This window comes from Pleurodeles waltl, chromosome 10, assembly GCF_031143425.1.
Source record: "Pleurodeles waltl isolate 20211129_DDA chromosome 10, aPleWal1.hap1.20221129, whole genome shotgun sequence".
In the NCBI taxonomy this organism is placed as follows: Eukaryota; Metazoa; Chordata; class Amphibia; order Caudata; family Salamandridae; genus Pleurodeles; species Pleurodeles waltl.
The window spans coordinates 186,732,399-186,758,312 of record NC_090449.1 but is presented as its reverse complement, the minus strand read 5'-3'; the positions used below and the strand labels follow the sequence as shown (position 1 = coordinate 186,758,312).

The 25,914-nt window shown below is 42.6% G+C and overlaps 1 protein-coding gene across 2 annotated transcripts in view; it reads left to right on the top strand.

Moving 5' to 3' along the window:
• The window catches only part of CIITA (class II major histocompatibility complex transactivator), a 249,070-nt gene that overhangs the window by 129,518 nt on the left and 93,638 nt on the right, over positions 1 to 25,914 (top strand). For both annotated transcript variants that reach the window (XM_069210170.1, XM_069210169.1), the window contains exons 11-13: positions 10,071 to 10,199; positions 18,465 to 18,533; positions 18,790 to 20,485. In XM_069210170.1, the coding sequence (XP_069066271.1) occupies positions 10,071 to 10,199; positions 18,465 to 18,533; positions 18,790 to 20,485 (1,894 nt within the window). The remainder of the gene's footprint in view (positions 1 to 10,070; positions 10,200 to 18,464; positions 18,534 to 18,789; positions 20,486 to 25,914) is intronic.

The window sequence follows — 25,914 nt, the reverse complement described above, 5'->3', positions numbered from 1 at the left end:
TTGACATGGAGCACCCTAAGGGGACTCCTGGCAGTGCCTAAGTCAACCAAGTAGGTGACTTCACCCTTCTTTTCAACAATTATGTGGGGTCCACTCCATTTATCTTGGAGTGCTCTTGGGGCCACAGGCTCCAAGACCCACACTTTCTGCCCTGGTTGGTACTGAACCAAAACAGCCTTCTGATCATGCCATTGCTTCTGGAGCTCTTGGCTGGCCTGAAGGTTTTTACTGGCCTTTTTCATGTACTCAGCCATCCTTGATCTGAGGCCAAGTACATAATCCACAATATCCTGCTTAGGAGCTTTTAAAGGTTGTTCCCAACCCTCCTTTACAAGTGTGAGTGGACCCCTAACAGGGTGTCCAAAAAGAAGTTCAAAGGGGCTGAAGCCCACTCCTTTCTGGGGTACCTCCCTGTAGGCAAAAAGGAGGCATGGTAGAAGGATATCCCATCTCCTGCGGAGTTTTTCAGGGAGACCCATAATCATGCCTTTGAGAGTTTTATTAAATCTCTCCACCAGTCCATTTGTTTGTGGATGATAGGGTGTTGTGAACTTGTACGTTACACCACACTCCTTCCACATGGCCTTTAAGTATGCAGACATGAAATTGCTTCCTCTGTCTGATACTACTTCCTTTGGGAAGCCCACCCTGGAAAATATTCCCAGGAGGGCCTTTGCCACTGCAGGAGCTGTAGTGGTCCTTAAAGGAATTGCTTCAGGATATCTTGTGGCATGGTCCACTACCACCAAGATAAACCTATTGCCTGAAGCAGTAGGAGGGTCAAGGGGGCCAACTATGTCAACCCCTACCCTTTCAAAGGGAACCCCAACCACAGGCAGTGGGATAAGGGGTGCCTTTGGGGTGCCACCTGTCTTGCCACTGACTTGACAGGTTTCACAGGACTTGCAAAATTCTTTTGTGTCCTCAGACATCCTAGGCCAATGAAACAGGGGAACAAGCCTGTCCCAAGTTTTCATTTGTCCTAGATGCCCAGCTAAGGGAATGTCATGTGCCAGTGTTAGGAGGAACTTTCTGTACTCCTGAGGAATCACTAATCTCCTGGCAGCTCCAGGTTTAGGATCCCTATGCTCAGTGTACAAGAGGTTGTCCTCCCAGTAAACTCTGTGAGAGTCACTGATATCCCCATTAGCCTGTTTGACAGCTTGCTGTCTGAGACCCTCTAATGTGGGACAGGTTGGCTGTGCCACACTCAGCTCCTCTCTGGCAGGCCCCCCTACACCCAAAAGCTCAGCAGTGTCTGCTTCCAGCTCCTCTGGTGTAGGTTCTGCACAGGGAGGGAATTCTTCTTCCTCAGAAGTTGAATCCACTGTACAGGGAGGGATAGTAGGAAGTGGTTTGCTTCTACTAGCCCTAGCTTTAGGGAGCACTTGGTCCATTGTTCCAGGATCCAAGCTTCCCTGTCCTTTTTGCTTTTTGGCCTGAGCCCTTGTCAAAGCAAAAATATGCCCTGGAATGCCCAGCATTGCTGCATGGGCCTCCAACTCCACATCTGACCAAGCTGATGTCTCCAAATCATTCCCTAATAGACAGTCTACAGGTAAATCTGAAGCTACCACAACTTTCTTTGGACCAGTTACCCCCCCCCAGTTGAGATTTACAACAGCCATGGGGTGGCTTTGTGTTATGTTGTGAGCATCGGTTACTTGGTACTGGTGTCCAAGTATGTGTTGTTCAGGGTGCACCAGTTTCTCAATCACCATTGTGACACTGGCACCTGTGTCCCTGTAGGCCTGGACCTCAACACCATTTATTAGGGTTAGTTGCTTGTACTTCTCCAAGTTATGGGGGCAAGCAACCAAAGTGGCTAAATCAATAGCCCCTTCAGAGACTAAAGTAGCCTCTGTGGTCTCCCTAATCAGACCAACCCCAACTAAATTACCAAAAGTGAGCCCAGCTACTCCCTTGGATTGGCTATTAGTAGGTTTGCTCCCACCACCACTGCTATTAGTAGGGACACTAGGTGTAGCAGTAGGGGTTGTAGTGGTAGGAGCTGTGGTGCCTTTCTTTGGACAACTGGGATCTGTTGTCCAATGGCCTTTTATTTTACATAAATAGCACCATGGTTTCTTTTCCTTGTTCTGATTAAAGGAGGATTTGGACCCACCACCCCCACCAGAGTGTTTTTGTGGGCCTGATGAAGACTCATTTTTAGATTTGTCCCCACCCTTGTCTGAAGACTTACCATCCTTCTTTTTGTTGCCATCTTTGTCACCCCCTGTATGAACTTTTCTGTTCACTCTTGTTCTGACCCATTTGTCTGCCTTCTTTCCCAATTCTTGGGGAGAGGTCAGATCAGAGTCCACCAAGTACTGGTGCAACAAATCAGACACACAATTGTTAAGAATATGCTCTCTCAGGATTAAGTTATACAGGCTGTCATAATCAGTAACTTTACTGCCATGTAACCACCCCTCCAAGGCCTTCACTGAATGGTCAATGAAATCAACCCAGTCTTGTGAAGACTCCTTTTTGGTCTCTCTGAACTTTATCCTGTACTGTTCAGTGGTTAAGCCATAACCATCCAGGAGTGCATTCTTAAGAACTTGGAAATTATTGGCATCATTTTCTTTCACTGTAAGGAGCCTATCCCTACCTTTTCCACTAAATGATAGCCATAGGATAGCAGCCCACTGCCTTTGAGGGACATCCTGTACAACACAGGCCCTCTCAAGTGCAGCAAACCACTTGTTAATGTCATCCCCCTCCTTATAAGGGGGAACTATCTTGTGCAGATTCCTGGAATCATGCTCTTTTGCAGGATGACTATGGGGAATACTGCTGCTGCCACCATGGGTATCTAAACCCAACTTCTGTCTTTCCTTCTCTAATTCAAAAGACTGTCTATCCAAATCCAGCTGTTGCTTTTTAAGCTTCAGTCTGGTTTGTTCCACCCTCAACTTATTGAGTTCCCTCTCTAACATTCTGTCATCAGGGTTGGTGGGAGGGACATTTCTAGAAACAGAGCTATGATGGGAATGAACAGAAGGAGACCTGTCCCTTACAGAAGCCAACTTAACAGCTTGGTTTACAGAAACATTACTACCAGTATGGTGAGAGTAAATGTTTTTGCTATGATGTGAGACAACACTATTTGTTTGGTGTGGCTCATCATCATTACCATCTATGCTAGATTGTCTAGTAATGGGCAGGCTAGAAAGTTTCTTTCCTGAATCTTTTCCTGGGGGAGTCCCTGAATCAGATTGGGAACTATTAGGTACCTTTTCAACAGATGGGCCACCTCTGGCCTTATCTTGTTCTCTAAGCATGTTAATTAACAGTTCCAAGGCAGGATTCTTCCCTACACTCAAACCTCTCTCTATACAGAGACTCCTTGCTCTTTTCCAGCTAAGGTTGTCATATGCAAGTTTGGACAGATCAACACTTTGGCCTGTGCCAGACATTTTTTAGAGAGAGTTAAAGTGATAGAGAAAGAGACAAAAGTTTTCAGAACTTTTTGGAAAGACAGAAAAAAACTTTTTAAACTTTTAAGAACTTTTTGGAAGTTTAGGAGTACTTTTAAGCACTTAGAAAAGAGTGAAAAGAGGAAATGCAAAACTTTTTGGCTATGTGTATATACACTGACCTTGTTTTGTATATTTTTCTCCTATGAAAAGTACAATGACAAGAGTGGTAAGTAGTCTCAAGCACTTATCCCACCACTGCACAACCAATGTAGGAGGCTGGACTGGCTTGTAGTGAGTACCAAGGGGTACTTACACCTTGCACCAGGCCCAGTTATCCCTTATTAGTGTATAGGGTGTCTAGCAGCTTAGGCTGATAGATAATGGTAGCTTAGCAGAGCAGCTTAGGCTGAACTAGGAGACGTGTGAAGCTACTACAGTACCACTTAGTGTCATATGCACAATATCATAAGAAAACACAATACACAGTTATACTAAAAATAAAGGTACTTTATTTTTATGACAATATGCCAAAGTATCTTAGAGTGTACCCTCAGTGAGAGGATAGGAAATATACACAAGATATATATACACAATAGCAAAAATATGCAGTATAGTCTTAGAAAACAGTGCAAACAATGTATAGTTACAATAGGATGCAATGGGGAAACATAGGGATAGGGGCAACACAAACCATATACTCCAAAAGTGGAATGCGAACCACGAATGGATCCCAAACCTATGTGACCTTGTAGAGGGTCGCTGGGACTATTAGAAAATAGTGAGAGTTAGCAAAATAACCCTCCCCAAGACCCTGAAAAGTGAGTGCAAAGTGCACTAAAGTTCCCCTAAGGACAAAAGAGTCGTGTTAGAGGAATAATGCAGGAAAGACACAAACCAGCAATGCAACAACTGTGGATTTCCAATCTAGGGTACCTGTGGAACAAGGGGACCAAGTCCAAAAGTCACAAGCAAGTCGTAGATGGGCAGATGCCCAGGAAATGCCAGCTGCGGGTGCAAAGAAGCTTCGACTGGACAGAAGAAGCTGAGGTTTCTGCAGGAACGAAAAGGGCTAGAGACTTCCCCTTTGGTGGAAGGATCCCTCTCGCCTTGGAGAGTCGTGCAGAAGTGTTTTCCCGCCGGAAGGACGCCAACAAGCCTTGCTACACGCAAATCGTGCGTTTGGCGTTTTTGGACGCTGCTGGGGCCCAGGAGGGACCAGGAGGTCGCAAATTGGACCTGCAGAGAGAGGGGACGTCGAGCAAGACAAAGAGCCCTCACTGAAGCAGGTAGCACCCGGAGAAGTGCCAGAAACAGGCACTACGAGGATGCGTGAAACGGTGCTCGCCGAAGTTGCACAAAGGAGTCCCACATCGCCGGAGACCAACTTAGAAAGTCGTGCAATGCAGGTTAGAGTGCCGTGGACCCAGGCTTGGCTGTGCACAAAGGATTTCTGCCGGAAGTGCACAGGGGCCGGAGTAGCTGCAAAGTCGCGGTTCCCAGCAATGCAGCCCAGCGAGGTGAGGCAAGGACTTACCTCCACCAAACTTGGGCTGAAGAGTCACTGGACTGTGGGGGTCACTTGGACAGAGTCGCTGGATTCGAGGGACCTCGCTCGTCGTGCTGAGAGGAGACCCAAGGGACCGGTGATGCAGCTTTTTGGTGCCTGCGGTTGCAGGGGGAAGATTCCGTCGACCCACGGGAGATTTCTTCGGAGCTTCTGGTGCAGAGAGGAGGCAGGCTACCCCCACAGCATGCACAAGCAGGAAAACAGTCGAGAAGGCGGCAGGATCAGCGTTACAGAGTTGCAGTAGTCGTCTTTGCTACTATGTTGCAGGTTTGCAGGCTTCCAGCGCGGTCAGCGGTCGTTTCCTTATCAGAAGGTGAAGAGAGAGATGCAGAGGAACTCGGCTGAGCTCATGCATTCGTTATCTAAAGTTTCCCCAGAGACAGAGACCCTAAATAGCCAGAAAAGAGGGTTTGGCTACCTAGGAGAGAGGAAAGGCTACTAACACCTGAAGGAGCCTATCAGCAGGAGTCTCTGACGTCACCTGGTGGCACTGGCCACTCAGAGCAGTCCAGTGTGCCAGCAGCACCTCTGTTTCCAAGATGGCAGAGGTCTGGAGCACACTGGAGGAGCTCTGGACACCTCCCAGGGGAGGTGCAGGTCAGGGGAGTGGTCACTCCCCTTTCCTTTGTCCAGTTTCGCGCCAGAGCAGGGGCTAAGGGGTCCCTGAACCGGTGTAGACTGGCTTATGCAGAATTGGGCACATCTGTGCCCAACAAAGCATTTCCAGAGGCTGGGGGAGGCTACTCCTCCCCTGCCTTCACACCATTTTCCAAAGGGAGAGGGTGTCACACCCTCTCTCAGAGGAAGTTCTTTGTTCTGCCATCCTGGGCCAGGCCTGGCTGGACCCCAGGAGGGCAGCTGCCTGTCTGAGGGGTTGGCAGCAGCTGCAGTGAAACCCCAGGAAGGGCAGTCTGGCAGTACCAGGGTCTGTGCTACAGACCACTGGGATCATGGAATTGTACCAACAATGCCAGGATGGCATAGAGGGGGCAATTCCATGATCATAGACATGTTACATGGCCATATTCGGAATTACCATGGTGAAGCTGCATATAGGTAGTGACCTATATGTAGTGCACGCGCGTGTAGCCTGTCAGTGACAATTTGGAAAGAAATGAGAGAGCATAACCACTGAGGTTCTGATTAGCAGAGCCTCAGTGAGACAGTTAGTCACTACACAGGTAACACATTCAGGCACACTTATGAGCACTGGGGCCCTGGGTTACCAGGGTCCCAGTGACACATACAACTAAAACAACATATATACAGTGAAAAATGGGGGTAACATGCCAGGCAAGATGGTACTTTCCTACAAATTGTTTCTGACACCATGGTGGTGTAGAACAGTCCCCCACCCCACGCTGTATTTACAGACTGGCACAATATTACCATTGCGCCAGTTTGTAGAGCCTTGCGCCACATTATACCTGTACCAGGTATAATGAATGCAAGGTAGGTGTTCCCCCACAAAAGGAGCCGCAGAAATGGTGCAGTAAAATCTACAAGATTTCACTGTGCCATTTTGCGCCATCACTGCATCAATTTTTTAATGGCTGCTCAGGGAAGGCATTAAAGTGACGCTGTGCTGTTTTCAATGGTGTGCCCCTTAGCATTGCTGGACTAGCGTCAAAATTTTGACACTAATCCAGCAATTCTACAGTTTAGTGCCACAGCTGCGTCTGAATTTCAGACGCAGCTGTGGACACTGTGCACCATGGAGCACTGTACTGTACATGCAGTGCACCCAAGATGTCATTAGAGTGTGCAGGGCAGTGCAAGAAAACTAGTGCATCGATCACAATGCGCCAATTTCTTGTAAATGAGGCGCTAAATTTGTAAACAGAGCCCTGTAGCTTCAGTGATTTCTCCATTTGCCAGCAAAAAGTTGGCAATAGTCCTTAGAAGGCATAGAACATTAAAGGATGGCCTCAGCTTGTCTTCAGATTAGGCAGACTGGAATATCTAATCCAGTAATAGCGTTATCAGAATTTACAGTTTCATTTACCAAAGGTCCCTACTTAGGGAGAAGTGAACGGTATTACTACTGGTACCACGCCCTCTACACCAGCCAGCATCATGAAAACTCCGTACAGGATTCTGCTTGCGGCTCCTTGAAAATTTTAGGATCACAGCAAGAACGCACTGGACATGAAGAAATCATTGGTGAATCCTTGGATCAACCATTTTTCCTCAAAAATATCTCCAGTATGGAATTTATTCTTTGGTGTCAGAGGCTGGTTTTCGGCCTCTGGATGAGTCTTCTTCCAGGATTTCAGCATCAACAGTTCTGAAACAACAGGCTATATTCCCCATGTTCCTTATGATTTTGTTTGATATGCATAAAAACCTCAAAATAACAAAATAAAAATGTAAAAATCTGTCCTGAGACAAGAAAATACAGTAATCCTGTCATGTTTTTTTTTTTTGGAGGTCAGTGCATGAGAATGTTAAGAACTACTGACTTTTGGTCCGATGTACTATTCCCATTCATAAACCAGGGATATGCAATTTGCACACTGGCTGGTTTGCAAATCATCCATTCACAGAGGATAGAAAAATAGTCTGTATAATGACTATACCTTACGCAGGTCACAATTTATGATCCTGTGTGAATGGCTGACAGTACAGGATGGATGCCTCCAAATGACAGAAGACCTGCATCCCTGCATTTGCTTTTTCAAACGGGGACATTAAAGGGACAGGTCACTTTTAAAAATTGAGGGCCTGATTCACACAGGTAAACTTACATTTTTGTGTAAGCTTACCTTTTTTGGCATTCACAAACTAATTTGCTAAATTTAATAGTTTATGAATGCAGAGACTCCGTGGATGTGCAGAGAACTCTGCACCTAAAAAGACAGATCAGCCCTATCTTTTTATATAATATATATTGCAGAGCACTCTATATATGTATTCCTCTGTTACATTCTTAGTTAAACACCTTTTTTATGTCCATAGATACACTCTCATATATGTTGTATTTAAATTGTTGAGATTGATTAAGAAGTGTCACGGTATGATTTTAGTCCAGACATTCAGGTGTGTCTTACTTCTTTTTACTAAAAACAGATTTCAAAGACATTTACACATCATATTCTTTTAGCTATTAGTCCATCCACAAATTTCAGGTACAATTATGTGAGAACATTTTTACAGATATATTTCTGGCACTTCATCAATACAAATGCAATTATTGTGATGGCAATTTATGAATATGTTGCTGTTAATTACTCATAGATACTCACATATAAAGTGATCCACTAATATATATTGACTGAAATGTACTGGCCTGGGTTCCACCGGGTTCCAGTCTTACACATCCTGGCAACAGGTGTGTTATAGTGTTAGAGCACCACATTTGGCTTTCCAATACGATGCTCAAATTGTAAGGGATGTGCAAATGAGGAACCACTGTTACCATTTTCTATTTGAATCTATCTTTTTTTATGCAGGGTTCTCCACCCTGAATGCTGAGCCTCTGCAGTTATAAAATACTGTTAAACATAGTTTCTGAATACCAAAAAAATATAAACTTACACAAAAGTATAAGTTTATCTTTGTGAACCAGGCCCAAACTATTTTCGATTTGGGCCTCATGAAGAGAAGACGGCAACAGTGGCGTAGCATGGGTTGTCAGCACCCGGGGCAAGGCAAGTATCCGTGGATTTTAGCACTCGAGAGCTGCGAGTGCGAGCGCGCCCCTCCCCAGATGTTGCACCCGGTGCGGCCGGCCCCCCTGCACCCCCCACACTACACCACTGGAAGGCAATGGTTCCCTAGATATTGGCCTGTAGGTCACCAAAGCAAACCATCGGCGGACAGCTTTCCCTTTGGAAATGAGATACCATCACAGCTCTGAGTTTGGTAGCTGATCAGTGCTTTATAACTTCAACTGCAGTGAAAAACCATTGATGCATACCTTCTCAAATCGCAGGTAGCAGAGGGCTGCCTCTTTCACACCCAGCGCTAGCGGCATTAAAGGAAAAAGTCCGAAAGGGTCGCAAAAGCCATTCTATGAGTCAGAAAAGTTTTTTCAACTCATAAAAGGGCATCTACTGGTTGTGAATAGCACTTCTGTGGTCGCAAATCCTCTGATGTTGTGAATCGTAATGTTTCAAATCGCCAAAGGACATTGTACACTAATGTCAAGATTCTGAAATCGCTGAAATTCCAAAACGAGCAGGCAGGTAATTCCTCAATCCACATATGTTTAGCCAGTCTTGAACAAAGTACACTGATTCCCAGGAGATAAAAGAATGACATTTTAAATACTGTGCAACTTCTCAAGAACGTTTAAGGAATAGAAATTAATTCATTTGGCGCTACACCTTCAAATCAGGGAATGGATGGCTTGCGTTTCAGTCCAAACTTATCTGAAGCAGTCATAAAGTTGGTCCCATGTTTTCAGACATCTTTGAAATTTGGAAAAGGGGGTGTTTACCACATGTGGTAAATACCTCTCCCAGAGGTAATGGTATTTACCATTTATGGTAAATACACATCCTATTCCAACAAACTTACGAGGGCCGTACCCTCATAGGACACCTATCTTGCATTGATGATGCTCATCTGACTGTCCAGAACTCTGGCATTACCAGAAACACCTACGTTCTGTAAAGCAAGTGGTAAGTGATAAATTAGCGCTTCACAAAATAAATAAATACCTTATGTAAAGTTTATTGATGTTATCTAGTCTACATTACCACAAGAGCAATTGTAAAACTAGCATCAAATAAATAGATTTTTATTTATGTATCTCTACATTTGACATTAAACATGTAGAAGTTGTTAACTGTGTTTATCAACTAAAACAGGAATTAAACACACCTCCAGCATCCAGGTGTTATGAAACGTTCCTTTTTGTGACTCTTCCTGACTACTGATCCAATTCTCACAATGGATGGTTGCTGCCTATTATTTGGTTACTTTTTTGGCTGTCACAAAATATTATGTTGATCAGAATATAAAAGAAAATAGGATGCTCACTTCTAGATATCATTCAAATGTAATTTGTATATGTGTTGGTACTTACCAGTAGCTTTATAATTAAGAATTTCTTATTCCATATCATTTAACAGGGAACGCAGCCCTGGGAAGTATTCCCACATCTCCTGACAGAAGTGCATCATGCAGCCCCTTTGTTCCAACAAATGCTGATATGCCATCTATGCCGCAGGCAGCTTCTATTAGCCACTGCACTGAAACCGGTGAGATAATTTGTTTTCTGTTTTCAAGAGGTGGCCAATGATGGATTTCTGAACAGGTACATTTTTATTCTCTAGAAAAATAAAAAGTCCAGGGCTCGGGTCTACGCAGTCACCACGGCAGCCTCTCCTCTCAATGATGGCTTGAACCAAGCAATTGACCTTGTCCGTTCTGGTGTTCCCTTCTGGTATATGGGGTCCCTGACCTTACTCGTACATGGGCGATAGCCAGATGATAACTTGAACCAAGCAACTGTCTTTATGCGTTCTGGTGGTCGCCGACAGGGTCACCCACCTTACTCGTACATGGGTGATGGCCAGATTGGCACTGCAGTAATTTCCTGTTCACAAGGGGTCCCCTCTAGAATACGAGGTTGCCAACTTCATTCAGCACAGAGGCTACGACCTGATTGGTGCAGCAGTAATCTTCACAGCAGCCCCTAGAATATGGGCTATAGCCTGATAAGCATTTTAGTGATGCCAACCACAGCTAAATACACAGTGGCCCCTCCTAGAATACCGGGTCACCAACTTGAATTTGCACACAGCCTGTGACCAGATTCGTACAACAGTCATCTCCTCACACCTCTCTACAGGGATCCACTCACCAGTACCCTCCACTGGGCCTTGCTCCCTCCAGTGCTCCCCTCTCTAGCACAGGGCACACTGGTCTTGGCAAGCAGGCAGGCACTCGTGCTCCAGGCTCCAGGGGCAGGTGGTCTTGGATTTCCCTGGGTGATGTCCCCTCAACAAACTAGGAGGCTGGTGACCTTAGCCGCCAATCCTTATCACAGGTCTTGCAGATCTTCTCCTTGCACAGCCAGACTAGCTCCTTCACAGTTGACAATTTTGGGGGCTTTGAGCTCCCCTTCTTATAGTACATTTACAGACACCAAATTTGATTTAAGGTCTGAGTCTCTGATGGTTGTGTTGGGGGCTACTTTCTTTTGAAGTGTCCACTTCTCTGTCCTGCCCTTCCTCCAGAAAGCAGTCTGTCACAGAAGAGTGACTCCAAATCTGATAGCCCCACAACATAGGGCATGGGAGTGACCGTAGGTTCGCACCTGTATGTCAGCCATAGTGATATGTACCTCAAAATGCCATACACTTCATGATTCTTGTATCAGTCCCTTTTCCTTCCTGAGATGTGACAAGGCCCATTTCTAGTGATTTCTCCTGGAATCAAAGACCACCTGTTGAAGAGCCTGGCTCTTTGTTTATCCAGTGTGTGTCCCATCCAGCTCATTGGAATATAGCAATCTACAAATCTGTCTGAGGGATTCCTTTACTTTTGCATGCTTCTCCAGAGAGCCCTTAGTGTCCCAAAATAGAACTTAGAGTCCTACATGTATTACACCATTCAGAGGCTTTCTTACACACAGCACATGCATGCAGCCACACAGGTGCTGCACAACACCACATAATAACTTGATGCAGGCCACGAAAAGGGTAAGCACACTCCAGTGGAAGTCTACATAAGTGAGCCTATATGTGTCACTCTACTGACATAGGTAAAAAGCACTGTTCACTTCTACTGATCACTACCGTGTTTGCGCTACTTAACTCCTGGTAAAGGCAGTAGCCTTGTACCATCATGAGGGTAGTGCTTTGTGTGTCCGTCTCGCTCCAAAAAGACTGCATTCTGTGAGACAGGCCTATTTATTGGCTCACAGGCATGTTCGCCCATAAAAACTAAATTCAGCATGAGGGATCCAGATACCATTGCAGCATGAGCACTCCTGGGAGGGGTGCACGTCCATCACCATGAGAGGGGTTTTCTATCCCAACAGCGGATAAAAGGCAAAGGCATCATATCCTCAGACGTCCCCCATCTTGTGTTTCAGCCACACCCTACCTCTGTTGTAGCTAGCACACTCTGAATAAATATAAAACAACAGCTTCCCAGCACTCATTTCATAGTCATCAGGAACAGCAGAGTAAATCAAAAGTGTTCCACGCATAAACAAGTCATACAGATTCTCTTCTCTATGTTCAATATAATGATATCATCTTACGTTAAGGTGTTAAACATCATAAGCTATCAAATTGTGCAAAAAAAACCTCACCAGTGAGTAGATGAGCACTCTACAAGATAGTTGACAGTTACATTCACGGATTACCTAGGGGCATATCTCCCGAAACTGTAAACAAGAACAAAGTGAGGATGCCTTATAGACTTGGGGGTCACTTAATTAAAGCATATGTTTGTGAATCTGGTAAAACATTAAATGAACTGGAGCAGATTTTACATGGGAGTTTTAGCTACTAACTTTACGCTATTGACTATGTGGTCATGTCTTATCTGAAGTTAAGGCAAGCTATATGGAAACAAATGTTCATATATTGTTCACTATGGAGATTTCATTCATTCCAGCATTCAGTGTACCCATTTTAAGTTTTAAGTATAGCTTCCCTTTTCAGTAAGAGTCATTTCCTGCTCCTTCCTTTAGGCCCCCAGATGGGAACATTGAGCACTGTCCATCTGAATAAATTTTCTGTGTGGTTTACATGTAGGATGTTGTTGACCAAGCGTGCAGTGACCATTTTGGAACAGATCCTTGATTTGTCTTGTCAAATTCTTTTGGGTACTTCTTGGTTGTTTTTTTTCCTACATAACGTTTACTACATGAGCATAGGCAATTACAGAGATAAATGGATCCCTCTTTTGTTGCTATATTCAAATTCACTTGTAATGTATTGTTTGTAAACAAATTGGACTGTTCCCACTTGGGCATAGTTCCCATATTTCTCTGAGGTTCTTTTTGTGAGCAGAGGAAGAGACCAGTGTATGAGAACTCTTTTACTACAACCATGAGCACATAAGGTAGTGAATACAATTCACAATGAGAGGGCACTTTCTGTGCATATATATCACTTGGTAAAACTAGTGAAAATTGTGCTTTAAAACCTGTAAGATTCTGCGTTTGGCAGCTCAAAATAGGATAGTGTGTGATATTCCATTTTTTTTAAATAAAAGACCGAAATTGACCCACACATAGTGCAACATCCAAATTAGCCCATTTTGCATTGCAAGGTGATTGCTGTTGATCTAGTTTATACAAAACGTAGCAGAAACATTGGTCGAAACATCGTATCTTGAAGCAATTAAAAAAAGATGGCTGTCAAAGAGAAAAATAACATTTAACACCCTGTGGTGAAATACAAATATCACTTGTTGATAAAACATATGGCACTAAGCACTATCTATACCCACCACTCTGGGTGCACTTCTGCATCCAAACTTCCTTAACCCATAATGGAATTTCTTTTTGCGCTTTATATAAAAAAAGAAAAAGATCAATCTGTCAACAAGCACAGCGTGTGAGCTGGCTGAGCAATTCCTTTCTAATAAAGGTAGTCCCGCCTATAATCACTTGCTTTGCTAATGCTTTTAATTCTAACATTATGGAAGTGTGTTAGGAGGTTGAGGCCTGTCATAAAAACATCCTGTTAAAAATTCCTAGCTTGGCTACCTTGCAATAGAAATTACTGTCTCCAGCCAAAATCACATTCCAGCAACTAGTTAAAAAATTCATAGAACTAGCATGAAAAATAGAATTTGAAAATTAGGCTTCAACAAAAAGAAATGATCAGTCACCAAAATATACCAGGCTGTAAGCTACAGCTTAAGACCTGAAACATAGCATTTTGCTGAATATTTAACAATTATTTGAGCAACTTCCTTCTGATATATCCACATTTAATTATTCTGAGCAAACAACTCAGCATCTTAAAGGGTATTCAATGGAGGTATCCTATTGTATGCCTGAAGAAACGAAAAGCTGAAAACCCACCAGACCTCTTTCCGAAATGTAGATCTGTTACAAATGGAACAGAAATAATTTGCTTATGTCCTTTATAGGCCTCATAACTTAGGGCCCTATTACGAGTCTGGCAGTCCGAACGCCACATTATGAGGTTTGCAGGCAGACCTACCGATGTAACAGGGGTCCTGGTTGTAATCAGCCAGGGCAGCACTGAACTCAGTGCCACCATGCTGATTACAACCTTGTTCTCCACCAACCTTTTCATTCCACTGCCATGCAATGGTTGGTGGAGATCTAGTGCAGGGGCCTATATGAGCTCCCTTGTGGACTTTAGCATTTCTTCAGCCTTGAGATTTTTTTAAAGTACCCTGATGGGCAGCTCAAATAAATTACAGGCCAGCTGGGTGTTCAAAACCTCCCTTGGATAATAGGTCCATATGTATGGGTTATCATTCTCTTGTTGAGAAGAAGCTGGGGAAGAAAGTTTCCCACTGTAATTAGCCGGCACCACTGACAAGCCTTCTCAAGCCATTCTCACAGTTACAAAGGAGGACCAGTTAGAACTCTAGCAAGAGTCACATAAGATTTGCTTTTGGTGTCTTGTAGGGAAGGAAACCATTTTACTTTGTCAGTTAGGGGCAGAGGAAAGCTAGAGTGTGAGGTCTTTCAGACCTTTACTTGATTCTTTCATCATTCAAAATCCCAAGATGCTGCGCAAGGAGGGTGGCTAGTCTGTTGGCAGCTTTCAGTAAATGTCTCAGGCAGAAGGGTGATTTTGGCAGTGATATCCATGTTATTGAAAACACCACTACCACTTTTCCACCCCTACAGAAGGACAGAGAAGAGGGAACGATAGCACAATAAGGATGGACCCAATTACTAATGAATCCTTTTCTGGTTTGGAGGAACACACTCTGGACTTGCACTTCCTGGACTCTGTGGGCTCTCTTTCCAGGGCATGTGGCTCTTGCCTCCCCACTCCCTCTGGTTGATGGGTGAACTTGCTGCGTACCCTGAAGGACATGGGCCCTCGAAAGGCGTACTCCGGCCTATTACAGGATACTCCTGAGCCTTGCAAGAGACCTGGATGCCATGGGGCCTGGGCATGTAGTCAGGCAGTATAAGTCTGCCTTGAAGACTAAAGAATACTGCTGCTAGAAGACTGCAGCCAGGAGATTATGAGTAGCTGGCGGGAGTAGGGCAGATCCTTAAAGGTCTTCCCCATGAGAGTATGACGAAAACATTAAAAAGATCCAGAAGGCTAACTGACTCTCTTGGTGACTGCAGTGCACCACCAGGAACAAAACGCTCAACCCATCCTAAGAGATTTCAAGGAATCCCCTTGCTACCAATGAGCATCCTGAGTATCAGCTCAGAGGGATCCCAGAGGCTACAGGGGCTTCCAGGTCCAATGAAAATCATATCTCATTCAGTAACATTTCATGAAAATATTCTGGAGGTGCATCAGACGGCAGTTGAAAGAAACAGCCACGGGGTCAAGGAGCACCTATTAAGTACTTGCAGGACTGTTTCAAATTTGCAATCAGTGTTTGGGTAATCCTAGCATGATGGGCACCACCAGACGAGTACTTGTGTACTTGTAGTGTTGCAGGGTCTGCCAGATGTGCTGCCCAGATACTCTTGGGGTGTATATAATTTTGTTGTTAGGTCCACTGAGGCTGATAATTTTGTTTAGTGTAAATCTAATCCTCTGAGTCAAAATGTTCACTGTATTATCAGGCCGGAGTGGTATGTGCATATTTCTGATATCTTTTGGGCATGTTTTCATGATTATAATTGGCTTATATTATACTTTTGAGTTTTATAGTGACACCTACACTAAGCCAGGTATGCCTGATGTTTTGTTAACGTACGCCTCATATTGTTTTGTGTGCTTAGGTAGGTTATTGTGTTTATAAAAGATCATTGAGAATGTCTCCAAAAGAGGGGACTAAGGTAATTTAGAGGTTCCTCGATCAGTGTGGCTTTTCTTTCTTGAGCAACCTGTGTAGTATGTGAGGCCCTATGGCTGGTGTATCCATTGACATTTCTACCTGACAGCCTGTATATATTTGTTAATTTGTGTAGAGTATTTAGTTTTGTGTAAAAGATACTTTTTTTCTTTTTGAGCATTAAGTGCTGACTGGATTAAATTATTAAATGTTGTGTTTCTGTGGCTGAGTTCTGAGTTTCTAAGCAACTGCACCTCCACTCAATAAGCCTTGAACTGCTTTGCCTCACTACTCTGACAGTCAAGTGCTAAGAGGGGTACTTGGTTCCCCATTTGGGGTTGGCAGTGTGGAGCCCCCTGACAGCAGAGATAAGGGGAACTCTATTGTTACAATTGGGGCTGAGTAACTTTTGACTGTCTTGAAACCCTCCAACCCAGATTCCACATAGTCTATAAAGAGTTTCATACTATTGACGCAAAACTACGGCCTCATTTATGAGTGATCCAGTGTACGTACTGATGTATTTTGCACATATTAAAATATGATATTCCATGGTTACGAATTTAATGGATGTGATAAATACTGGCTATTGGAAGTTTAAACCTAAAAACTGGGCAAAATGTGCAAGTGTTGGTACTTTTCGTACCAAAATCTGCACATCCTTATTATTACCAGAACATTTCCCCGTTTGACCTGCCAAAATGTATTCAGGGAATGCAGATTTTATTATAAATGGGAATTGCGGGGTGTGGTAAGTGAGAAACCACGAGTAATTAGAACCGCTGGGCAAGCAGATGTTTCCACAGGGGTCATTAATTACAGCGCACTTGTTCTTGAAACACATGTCCAGGGGCATACTGGTTACCATGGGCCCCCATTCTTTAGTGCATGAATATGCCGCCATAGCTTGTCATTGCTGTAGATGTGTGTGTGTCTCTAAAGCAGCTCCAGTAAGTAGAGCGCTCTGGACTAACGCCATACAGATTGAGGACCGAAATTGTTAATTTGTTTCTCCTTCAACTAGCGTCTAAAAGGCCTCTTTCAGGAATGGGTACGGGGCTCCCTCAGAGAGAGTATTTTTGATAGAGCACTGCTCCTCTGAGACAGACAGAGACGGCTTTAGGGCAGTGCGACCGGTGCGGCCGCGCCAGGTGCCGACGTGGATGTGGGGGGTGCTGACCTCAGTGAGGCACTGTGTTTAGCAATGACTCACAAAACTTGCGATTTTAAAAGCACCTGCTGAAAAGTTCCTTGTGCGTCCAGACTTCCTGAAAAAATTAAAATGCCAAGATACCTTTTATGATTATTGTTCCTGCTAGAGAGCGAGAGATGGGAGTTTTGTCTAGGCAGCTTTGACTGATAAAGTAGCGCAGACGGTTAAAGTGCCTGCTGCAAAGAACAGAACTATGTTTTCTGTGGATAGCTGAGTGGTTTAGTAAAGCCAGCCTTTACCAGCGCTTTCAAGCAAATTAAATTTATGTGAAGGGGAGGCTGTGGAGAGATGAGGTGCACATTTGCCAGGTGGTAGTGAGGGAATCTGAGGAGTTGGTCATGGGGTGGGGCGCTAAAAAGGTTTGCTGCACCGGGCGCCACCAGCCCTTAAGCCAGCCCTGGAGACAGAGGTAGCATTGTACCAACCAGGGTCATAACATAGCCTCCAAACCTTCAGCGCCCACTCAATCCTTCCGAGTGGCTCATTCTGTCCCAATGCCAGTGAATATCTCTGATATATGGAAGGCTCGGGGCCATTTTCACATTCTGCAGGGAGGGGCATCATTTTATGTTATGCCACTGCATGTATTTATGTAAAAGAGGAAATCCAGTACAGAGTTGTAACCAGAGCACAAGCCTAAATGTTACTAGGAGTGTAGTATTGTGTTAGTTACCAAATGATTCATGCAAATACAAAATAGCAGAGAGTAAAGATGACCTGATGAACATCCACTGGTTAACTGAAGTGTATCAAGATGGAATTGATATGAACTCACTTATAAGTACAGTTCAACAATCAAAAAGTGAAGCATTTTCTAGGTACCAAGAGGCTGGCCTCATCTTTTTCACAAGTAATCAGTACAGAGTAGTCCTTGTGTAAAATGTAACCAAAAAGCCAATCTTATGCCTGGTTAAGGATCCTATTTTGAAAGCATGTCTGAAACATCCCAAAAATACATCATCTGCCCTCACTACAACAACTTTGTCCAAGATGTCATGACCAACAATTTAGTGTTTGGCATCTTGCTCTGGATTTACTGTAGTTCCTTTCGATAAAGATATAAGATATCTACTTGCCTTTCGTGACAACCCTCAACCCCATAAATCAGTAGTTAGCAAGTACTTGTATTCTTACAGAAGGCCTACCCGAATCTGGACCAAAATATATTCTGGTACTTCTGTTCAATCTACATTAACTAGAAGCAAACTCTGAAGCATGTTCGGCTGTGTGGGTCTGTGAAACTGTTAGCCATTTTGGATAGGGAGGCTTTTCTGAAAAGAGATTTTATTACATACTTCTAAATAAAAATATTATTTGCACGTATTTTGTTTTCCAGATTGTGAAATGTGCATCGAACAGTTAGTCACTCCAAATATTACTTCTACAGAAACTCCTAAAAAACCAAGTAAGTTGCATAATCCTTAAACCTTTATAATTTCTTGAAAGATGTAATCTGTTAATACTAATTAAAATCAGCTGAGCAATACAGACATGTTCACACTTAATTAGTACATCATTTGATATGCACACATTGTGAAACTGGATCATTATTCATAATCATTGGTATACAAATATGTTCATTTATTGCACAGACAAAAACAACACTTCAATTCCTATTGAATTTTCTTTTTAATCACAGGCTTACTTGCTTCTCTCCTCAGAATATGTGGAAGCTTTTCAATCTTTACTGAAGGAGCGTTGGAAGGACACGACACCAGAACCAAAAGGGACTCAAAAAGACATCTATACAGACATCACTCTGCTTCAAAACTGTGTTCAAAATAAATCTTGCAACAATACTGCCAAAGGAGTGGAAAAACTTACTATCTATGATGTCACAGCAAAGGAAAAATCATTGTTGGAAAGAAGCAACTTGTTTCAAGTCACTAGAGAGAAACCAAGAGAAACCAAAACAGTTGTTCTTTTGGGTCAGGCAGGGATGGGAAAATCAGTTCTAGTAAAGAAGATCTGCCAAGACTGGTCAGCTGGTGGGTATTCTGAGTTTGTCTTTGTGTTTTGTTTTGAATATTGTCAATTCAGCCTCACTGGACAGCAATACAGTCTCAAGGACTTGCTTTTTGAGCTGTCTGCAAAGCCTGAGGAGAAATGTGATGAAGTTTTCAAATATATCCTCCGCAATCCACATGAAGTTCTCCTGATTTTTGATGGATTTGATAAAGTCCAAGACTTTGACGGACTAACGCATTGCCCAGTTGACTTCTCCTTCAAGCAGTCATACACTATGAAGGACCTATTTGCAGGAATTTTCCTAAAGAAGTTGTTGCAAGGGTGTACAGTGCTAATAACTGCACAACTCAAGGAGAAGTTCAACCAGCACTTGGCAAAAGCAGATAAAGTTGTTGAAATCATTGGTTTCTCTCCCAAGCACATTGATGAGTACATGGAAAAACATTTTGAAAATGTGCCTTATGGCACAGATTGCATGAAACAGATAAAGGAATGCCAGTATCTGTTCAGCTACTGTTATATTCCTCTCATGTGCAGACTCATTTGTGTTGTTTCTGAGGCAGTATTCAAAGAAAGAGACCGAAAAATGCCTTCAACTCTCACCAGCTTGTTCGCCAATTTAATAATTTATAATCTGGTAGCTGCGGAACCACATTCAAACACCAACTTGGCAGTAGACAATGAATGTTTTGCTAAATTAACTTCTCTGGCTTTGACTCTGGGAGAAAAGCATCAGAATGGTTTGATGCATAGTTATTTTCCATCAATAGACAAAAGGGACTTTGCATTGAAGAATGGATTTATGAAAACTTTCCCTGTCCAATCGGACCCTCTGAGCAAAGAGAGGAGTGTTTTCTCAGATGGTACTCTCGAGAATTTTTTTGTTGCACTGAAACTTGTCTTGTCACACACAGTCAAGGGCAAAAGTCTTTTGAGATACATTTCTTTCAAGCCTAGAAAGAAAAAACTTCAAGATCAATTTCTATGCATTGTCCCTAGATTTTTGACTGGCCTTCTCTTCTTTGAAGAACACCTGAACCTAGGCTTCACCTCAGAGAAGAAGACAAAGAACTCAGTACATGAAAAGAGGAATGCTGTATTGCAGTACCTGAAGACTCTGCTGGAAAATGAGCTTAGTGCTAACACGCTTCTTGAACTTTGCCACTGTGTGTATGAAAGTCAAGACAAGGATCTCCTGGGGCTCACAGCTTCTAAACTCGAAGGCAATATCTCTTTTCAGAGAATGCATCTTACGCCGCCCGACGTCCATGTACTGCAGCACGTTCTGAGGAGGTCTTCGAATTTAATGTCCTTAGATTTAACGAATACTGGCATTCAGCTGCAAGATCTAAAGGAGTTGGTTAATTTAAACAGTGTCTCAATGTTCAGGTTAGTCACTGCCTTGGCCCGATTGTGAAATTAAGCATGACATTGAAGATCAAAGCAATTCATAAGAGGTAAAAGGAAAAAGGGGCTGTACATAAAGAGGGAAAGTTGCTCCTAGTATAGTACTTCTATATGTAATGAGGGCGGTGCCTTACATGAGAAGATGATATGATGCATATTTAGGAGGCACAGTGCTGAGTGAAGAAATATCCATCATAAACAAATGCAGAGCGGGTTGTTTCTTATATAGGGACATGCAACAATGGCTGCATAGCACCTGTTCCTATTTTTATTTAATGGTTCTCATGAGTGCTCAAAATTGTATGGTTGTGATTTTGAATTAGTAAAAAACTAAACAGAAATATATCCTTCTAAGACTGCACATTGTTTTGGCTATGTAAGATACTCCTCATTAAGACATCACAAAATCAAGAAATATGTTCAATGTATTTTTCCACCTCCCACATTTTATTACTGATGTTGGGCACAACAAAAGTAGTAGCACTGTGAGATGGGCCCAAAGTTATCAGATGGTGCCACCCTGCTTTTACACTACAGTCCCTGAAATGGAGCAATGCAAGCCATTACACTTTTGGTCCCTTCTTAGATGTGTCTGAGAAATTAAACCAGCCACTGAATTAGAGAATACAGTAGGGTTGGTGGCTCGTACAGTCCTAGATTTAAAGTTTCCCAAATGGTTTGTCGAAAGACTTAGGGGTAACCGTTTCTAAATTAAAGTCTGGCTGCTACTATTGAAATATTTGTTTGCTCAAATTTCTGTTTATTACGGGGTTTTAAAACAGTCATAAAGCATTATTTTCTTCTGTTACGTCATTAACAGTTGTTAACTTCCTTCTAGAGGGTGTTTACTGCTGGTTTTGGCCTGTCACTCAGATATGGGCTTGAACCAAACAGGATTTAATGAGGTGCATAGCAATTATAACTCTGAATGCTCTACAATACATACTAATTCGGTTATTAGCATTCTTACCACGTATCTAATCAACATGGTCAGACTAGCAGCCTAAGGTCCTGATTATGAGTGGGCCTGACAGAAGATGCAATTTATTCCACCTAATAGAATTTGAGTCCCCAGGGTTTGGAATTCATAAGGTGCAAAATATTCCAATACATACCTGTTCTGAGTTTTGGGGGGATAACTGGCAGATTTTGGTGCTTAATGCACTACTACCCACATGCCACTGTAAACTCTGTACACTTTTCCCCTTTTAAATGGCTGACATATCTTAACAATCGAAGGATGCAGACTTTATCAGATCAGCTAATTACTGGGTGCAGTAAATTCAACACAACCAGGAATTATGACCCCTTCACAACAGGGGTTTGGCCAATGTTTGAAGACTCTGACCCACAAATAACACTATACATGTTCACCATGGATGTAGAGCCACCAAAAGTAGTAGAAGTGAAATAACAGTTGACTCTGAATCTTCACAGGAAGTTATGTCACATGACCTAAACCTCAATTACTTCACAATATATTACACTGCCAAAGTTCCATAATAACTGCATGATTAAGATACCAGCAGAAACAGATAAACCGTCATTTTTAAAACAGCCTCTTTTTCAGTTTGGGTGCTCAAGTGATATGCCAAAATTTCACTTCTTTAGAGCTCTCTGCCACAGAGACCTACCTTTATATAGAGGCATTGGGTTCTATGATTTCCCAAGGAATCCAGAAGGAAATCTGCACCAGGTGTACCTTTCCATGTGGATCTCAAGCGGAATTTGTAAATTTTAAAAGTTGTAAAACTATACTTGGTTGTAGATTAAATAATGAGAATTTAGTTTGACTACACTAACTTAAATCACTAACAACGGTAATTTAAATCTTTCCATCTTTTAAAACAAATCATTTAGCTATAGTAAAGAACCCTGTGATTCACAAGGATAACCCATATTGTCTTCCATCCCTAAACCATGGATTATGATGGCCCTTGCTCTGAGTTGCATTGCGACGTACGTATGGGAATATGCATTGTGCCTATTTTGTGTTAGATGTTGGGTGCCACACTTATTTTTTTAGCATTTCATTTCATACAAAAGCAGAAAATGGAGACAGAGGGAGGACTAGAAAGATAGGAAAATAGTAACAAGAGGTCAACATTGATAAAAAAAGAACCTGTAAAAGTGACATAAAGAGACACACAGTGTATGGTGGTAAAAAAAGACTTGAGGGAGGGCCAAGAGCAGACAGTATTGGTATTTTGTATGCCTAGGACTAATTTTAACTATACAGGAATAATCAGAGTAATTTCTGTAATTCTGCATTACTCTAAAGTACCAACAATAATGAGATTATGCCTGCTTTCTTAGTTAAGAGTATTTTCGAGGAATAAATCCTATCCAATTGCACATTTAGCAGCCTTGAGCTGCTGCTCCTGCTGCTGTACGATATTTTCAGTGTGTAAAAAGATCCTAGCATCCATTTTGGATGCAAAGGTGCATTTTGCATTAAGAGGCTATCACTAAATATCGGGAATACATTTGGGAAAAATCCTACGCTAAGTGCACATTTTAGCGAGGACAGCTCGTGTTCTTGTGCATTCAGCTATATTTCTTATTGCAACATGCATTCTTGCATCCATTTTGGATACAAGGAGACAATTTTGTGCTAGAAAAATAGTGCTAAATGCAAACCTTCTCTTCTCACTTAATTCTGCACAACCTTCCCAAAATTTGGGTAATTTCACATGATTACACTACACGGAATTCTGTAAATTATGCCCAGACCTAGTATTATGCAATTGTGGTATTCAGTAGCATGACCATGTTTGCCTACATTAATCCTTGGACCCAGCACTTATTTTTGTTTTACAGATTAAGCACTGAATAGGGATCAAGTATGTATAGAAGTTAAACAATGCTGGGTTTAAAAGTAAACAATAACCCATTCTTAGATTCTGCATTGCCAGCCAAACACATTACCTATTGAGCATTTCTGCTTACTAAGCCAGCAATAAAAAAAAGACTTTGGGGGTCATTATGGGTTCCGACAGGGAGTTTGCCGCCACACAGGCTACCTCCCTGCTGACCTCATCCGCTTGGTCAACGGGCAGAAACCTGAGTTTCAGCCTGGTGACCTAGCGGCAACAGCCTACAGCATTGTCTCTGGCTCGTAATCGAGCCGGCCGTAATGCCGTAGTGAGCAGGGTGCACCAGCACCCTCACAATGTTCACTGTCTGCAGACAGTGAACATTGCAAGGGTGCTTGCCTGGGGGGCCCATGCACTGCCCTGCCAAGTGCAGGGGCTCCCGTGGGTGGTACCACCATGAAACTAAGGACCGCCACAAACTTCAGACCCTTGAGGAGCTGGTAGTTCCGTGGCAGCCCAACAACCAGGGTTGCAATGTGGCGTTCGGACCGCCGCATTGGCGGCAGTCCATCCGCCATCCACGAGTCTGGCGGTCTAGTGACCGCCAGACTCATAATGAGGCCCTTTATGTACATTTATGTTAATGAGTTGTGCACTAGGAAATTAAAAAACTGTCCTAGATTGGAGTTTATTTTAACAGCCTGTTTATTTTAAGAGCCGGTCAGGCTACATAAAAACGTATGAAGGTAGTAAACAAAACTGGGTGGAAACAGGCGCAAATGGAAAAACTAGAGGTGAAATTATAAAACTAGGCAGACATCCCTAATAACTGATTTCTAAACATAATAGATTTGGTAACTCTAATCCTAAGAAGCTGTAGGATAAAACTCTTTGGCACAGAAGTAGGACCCAGACCTTACAAAACATGTAGGGCACATTCTTAGCATACAATACAAAGGTGTGATCCTCTAGGATCCATTTTGTTAGTATCTCCTGGACAGTTCCATGGATCTGTCCAAAAACGCGTTTTTTTTTCACATCCTTAGCGCATATATTAACTAAAAAAAAAATCAGAGTTAGTGCAGGGGCTGCATACAACAGTGTTCAGGACCACAGACAGTAATTATCTCTTTGTGTTTCTGAACCCATGATATGGCCCCATATCTGTAATTGTTACAACCACGAAATCCTCTAACTTCACATTACTGACCAGTTTCTACATCTTTGTGTTTTACAACAGTGGCCTTACCTAGTAGGAACTGCTAGGAGTGAAAATTTGTTTTGTGTCTTTTTTGCTGCTTTGTGATGCGGAATGTAGCAAACATTGTTTGCACGAGGGCCAAACATGGTGCAAAAAATATTTTAATGTATACACAGCTAGATACTATTAACAACTTTGCAAGTATAAACACAATTGCAGTCCGGAAAATGAACACACACTCTCCTAAGGGGTGTACTGTGAATTAACATAGTGCACCTCTTCTTCCCCAAGGGTTTTTTGGAAGTAAAAACTAGCACCAAATCTATTCCATGAGAATGTGGTAGGTTGCTCATCAAGTGATTGATTAAACAAGGTTTATTCGAAGGTAAGATGATCAGTTCTTTCGACATGAAAGACCTACCATGCTATGGTAGCACACCATGTCCCATATCTGAGAATGACAGTAGTGGTGGAAGCTAACCAATGAGACCGATTACCATGTCCTAACCATAGCACTATGAACTGATACCTGCTGGATAGGTCCCTGTGTGTCACAGAGGTCAAAGTGTTCGCGTTTTTTTTCCAGTACGAACCATTGTGTTGCCTTATAGAATACCAATAGCAAAAATATTGAGTGAACAGAACACTGTGTCAAAAATATCTAGGACCAAAATATTGAAAAGGTAAGTGCAAATTGATAAGTATAGATTTACTATTCTTAACTCCACATATACATCCCTAGAAGATATATATATATCTTCAAGATACATATAAGTGGAGTTAGTTATATCAATACATTGCATACCCATAGAAACTTACCTCAATACTATAATATATATTCATTACACAATATTTTGTCCACACAATATTTTAAACTGGATATTTGTTCTAAACACGTCCCATTTTTATCATTAGTATGCTTACTTACCATGGTCAAGGTTGTGGACAGTTGTCACCTCTTTCCAGCTTCAGAATTCCATGAACATCTCCCAGGGATAGAAGAGAAATTTCAAGTCAAAATGCAGGTTTATTTTTGTCTTCTGAAGCAACATAATCTAGCTATCCGTCTCTCTCACTGAGTTGAATGTAATAGAAATAAAAACCAGGACAACAAAATTCTCATCTTGGTTTAAAGTTTGTCAGTTATGGACCACACTTTGAAAAGTGGGGAGACCACAGGATTAATCCAGATGCTAGTGTGTATGTTCACTATTTTGAATGCATTACTGCTACGTACCATGACTTTGACAGTTATTTTGATTGCTATTATTTCGAATAAGCTCATTTTGACCTATGCATTTAGACTTATAGACTTCTTTAGAAACTGGTTGTCAGCCAGGCTGCCTTCCAGACCTGTGGAGACAATGACCTCCACTCCCCAGGCAGAGGACACT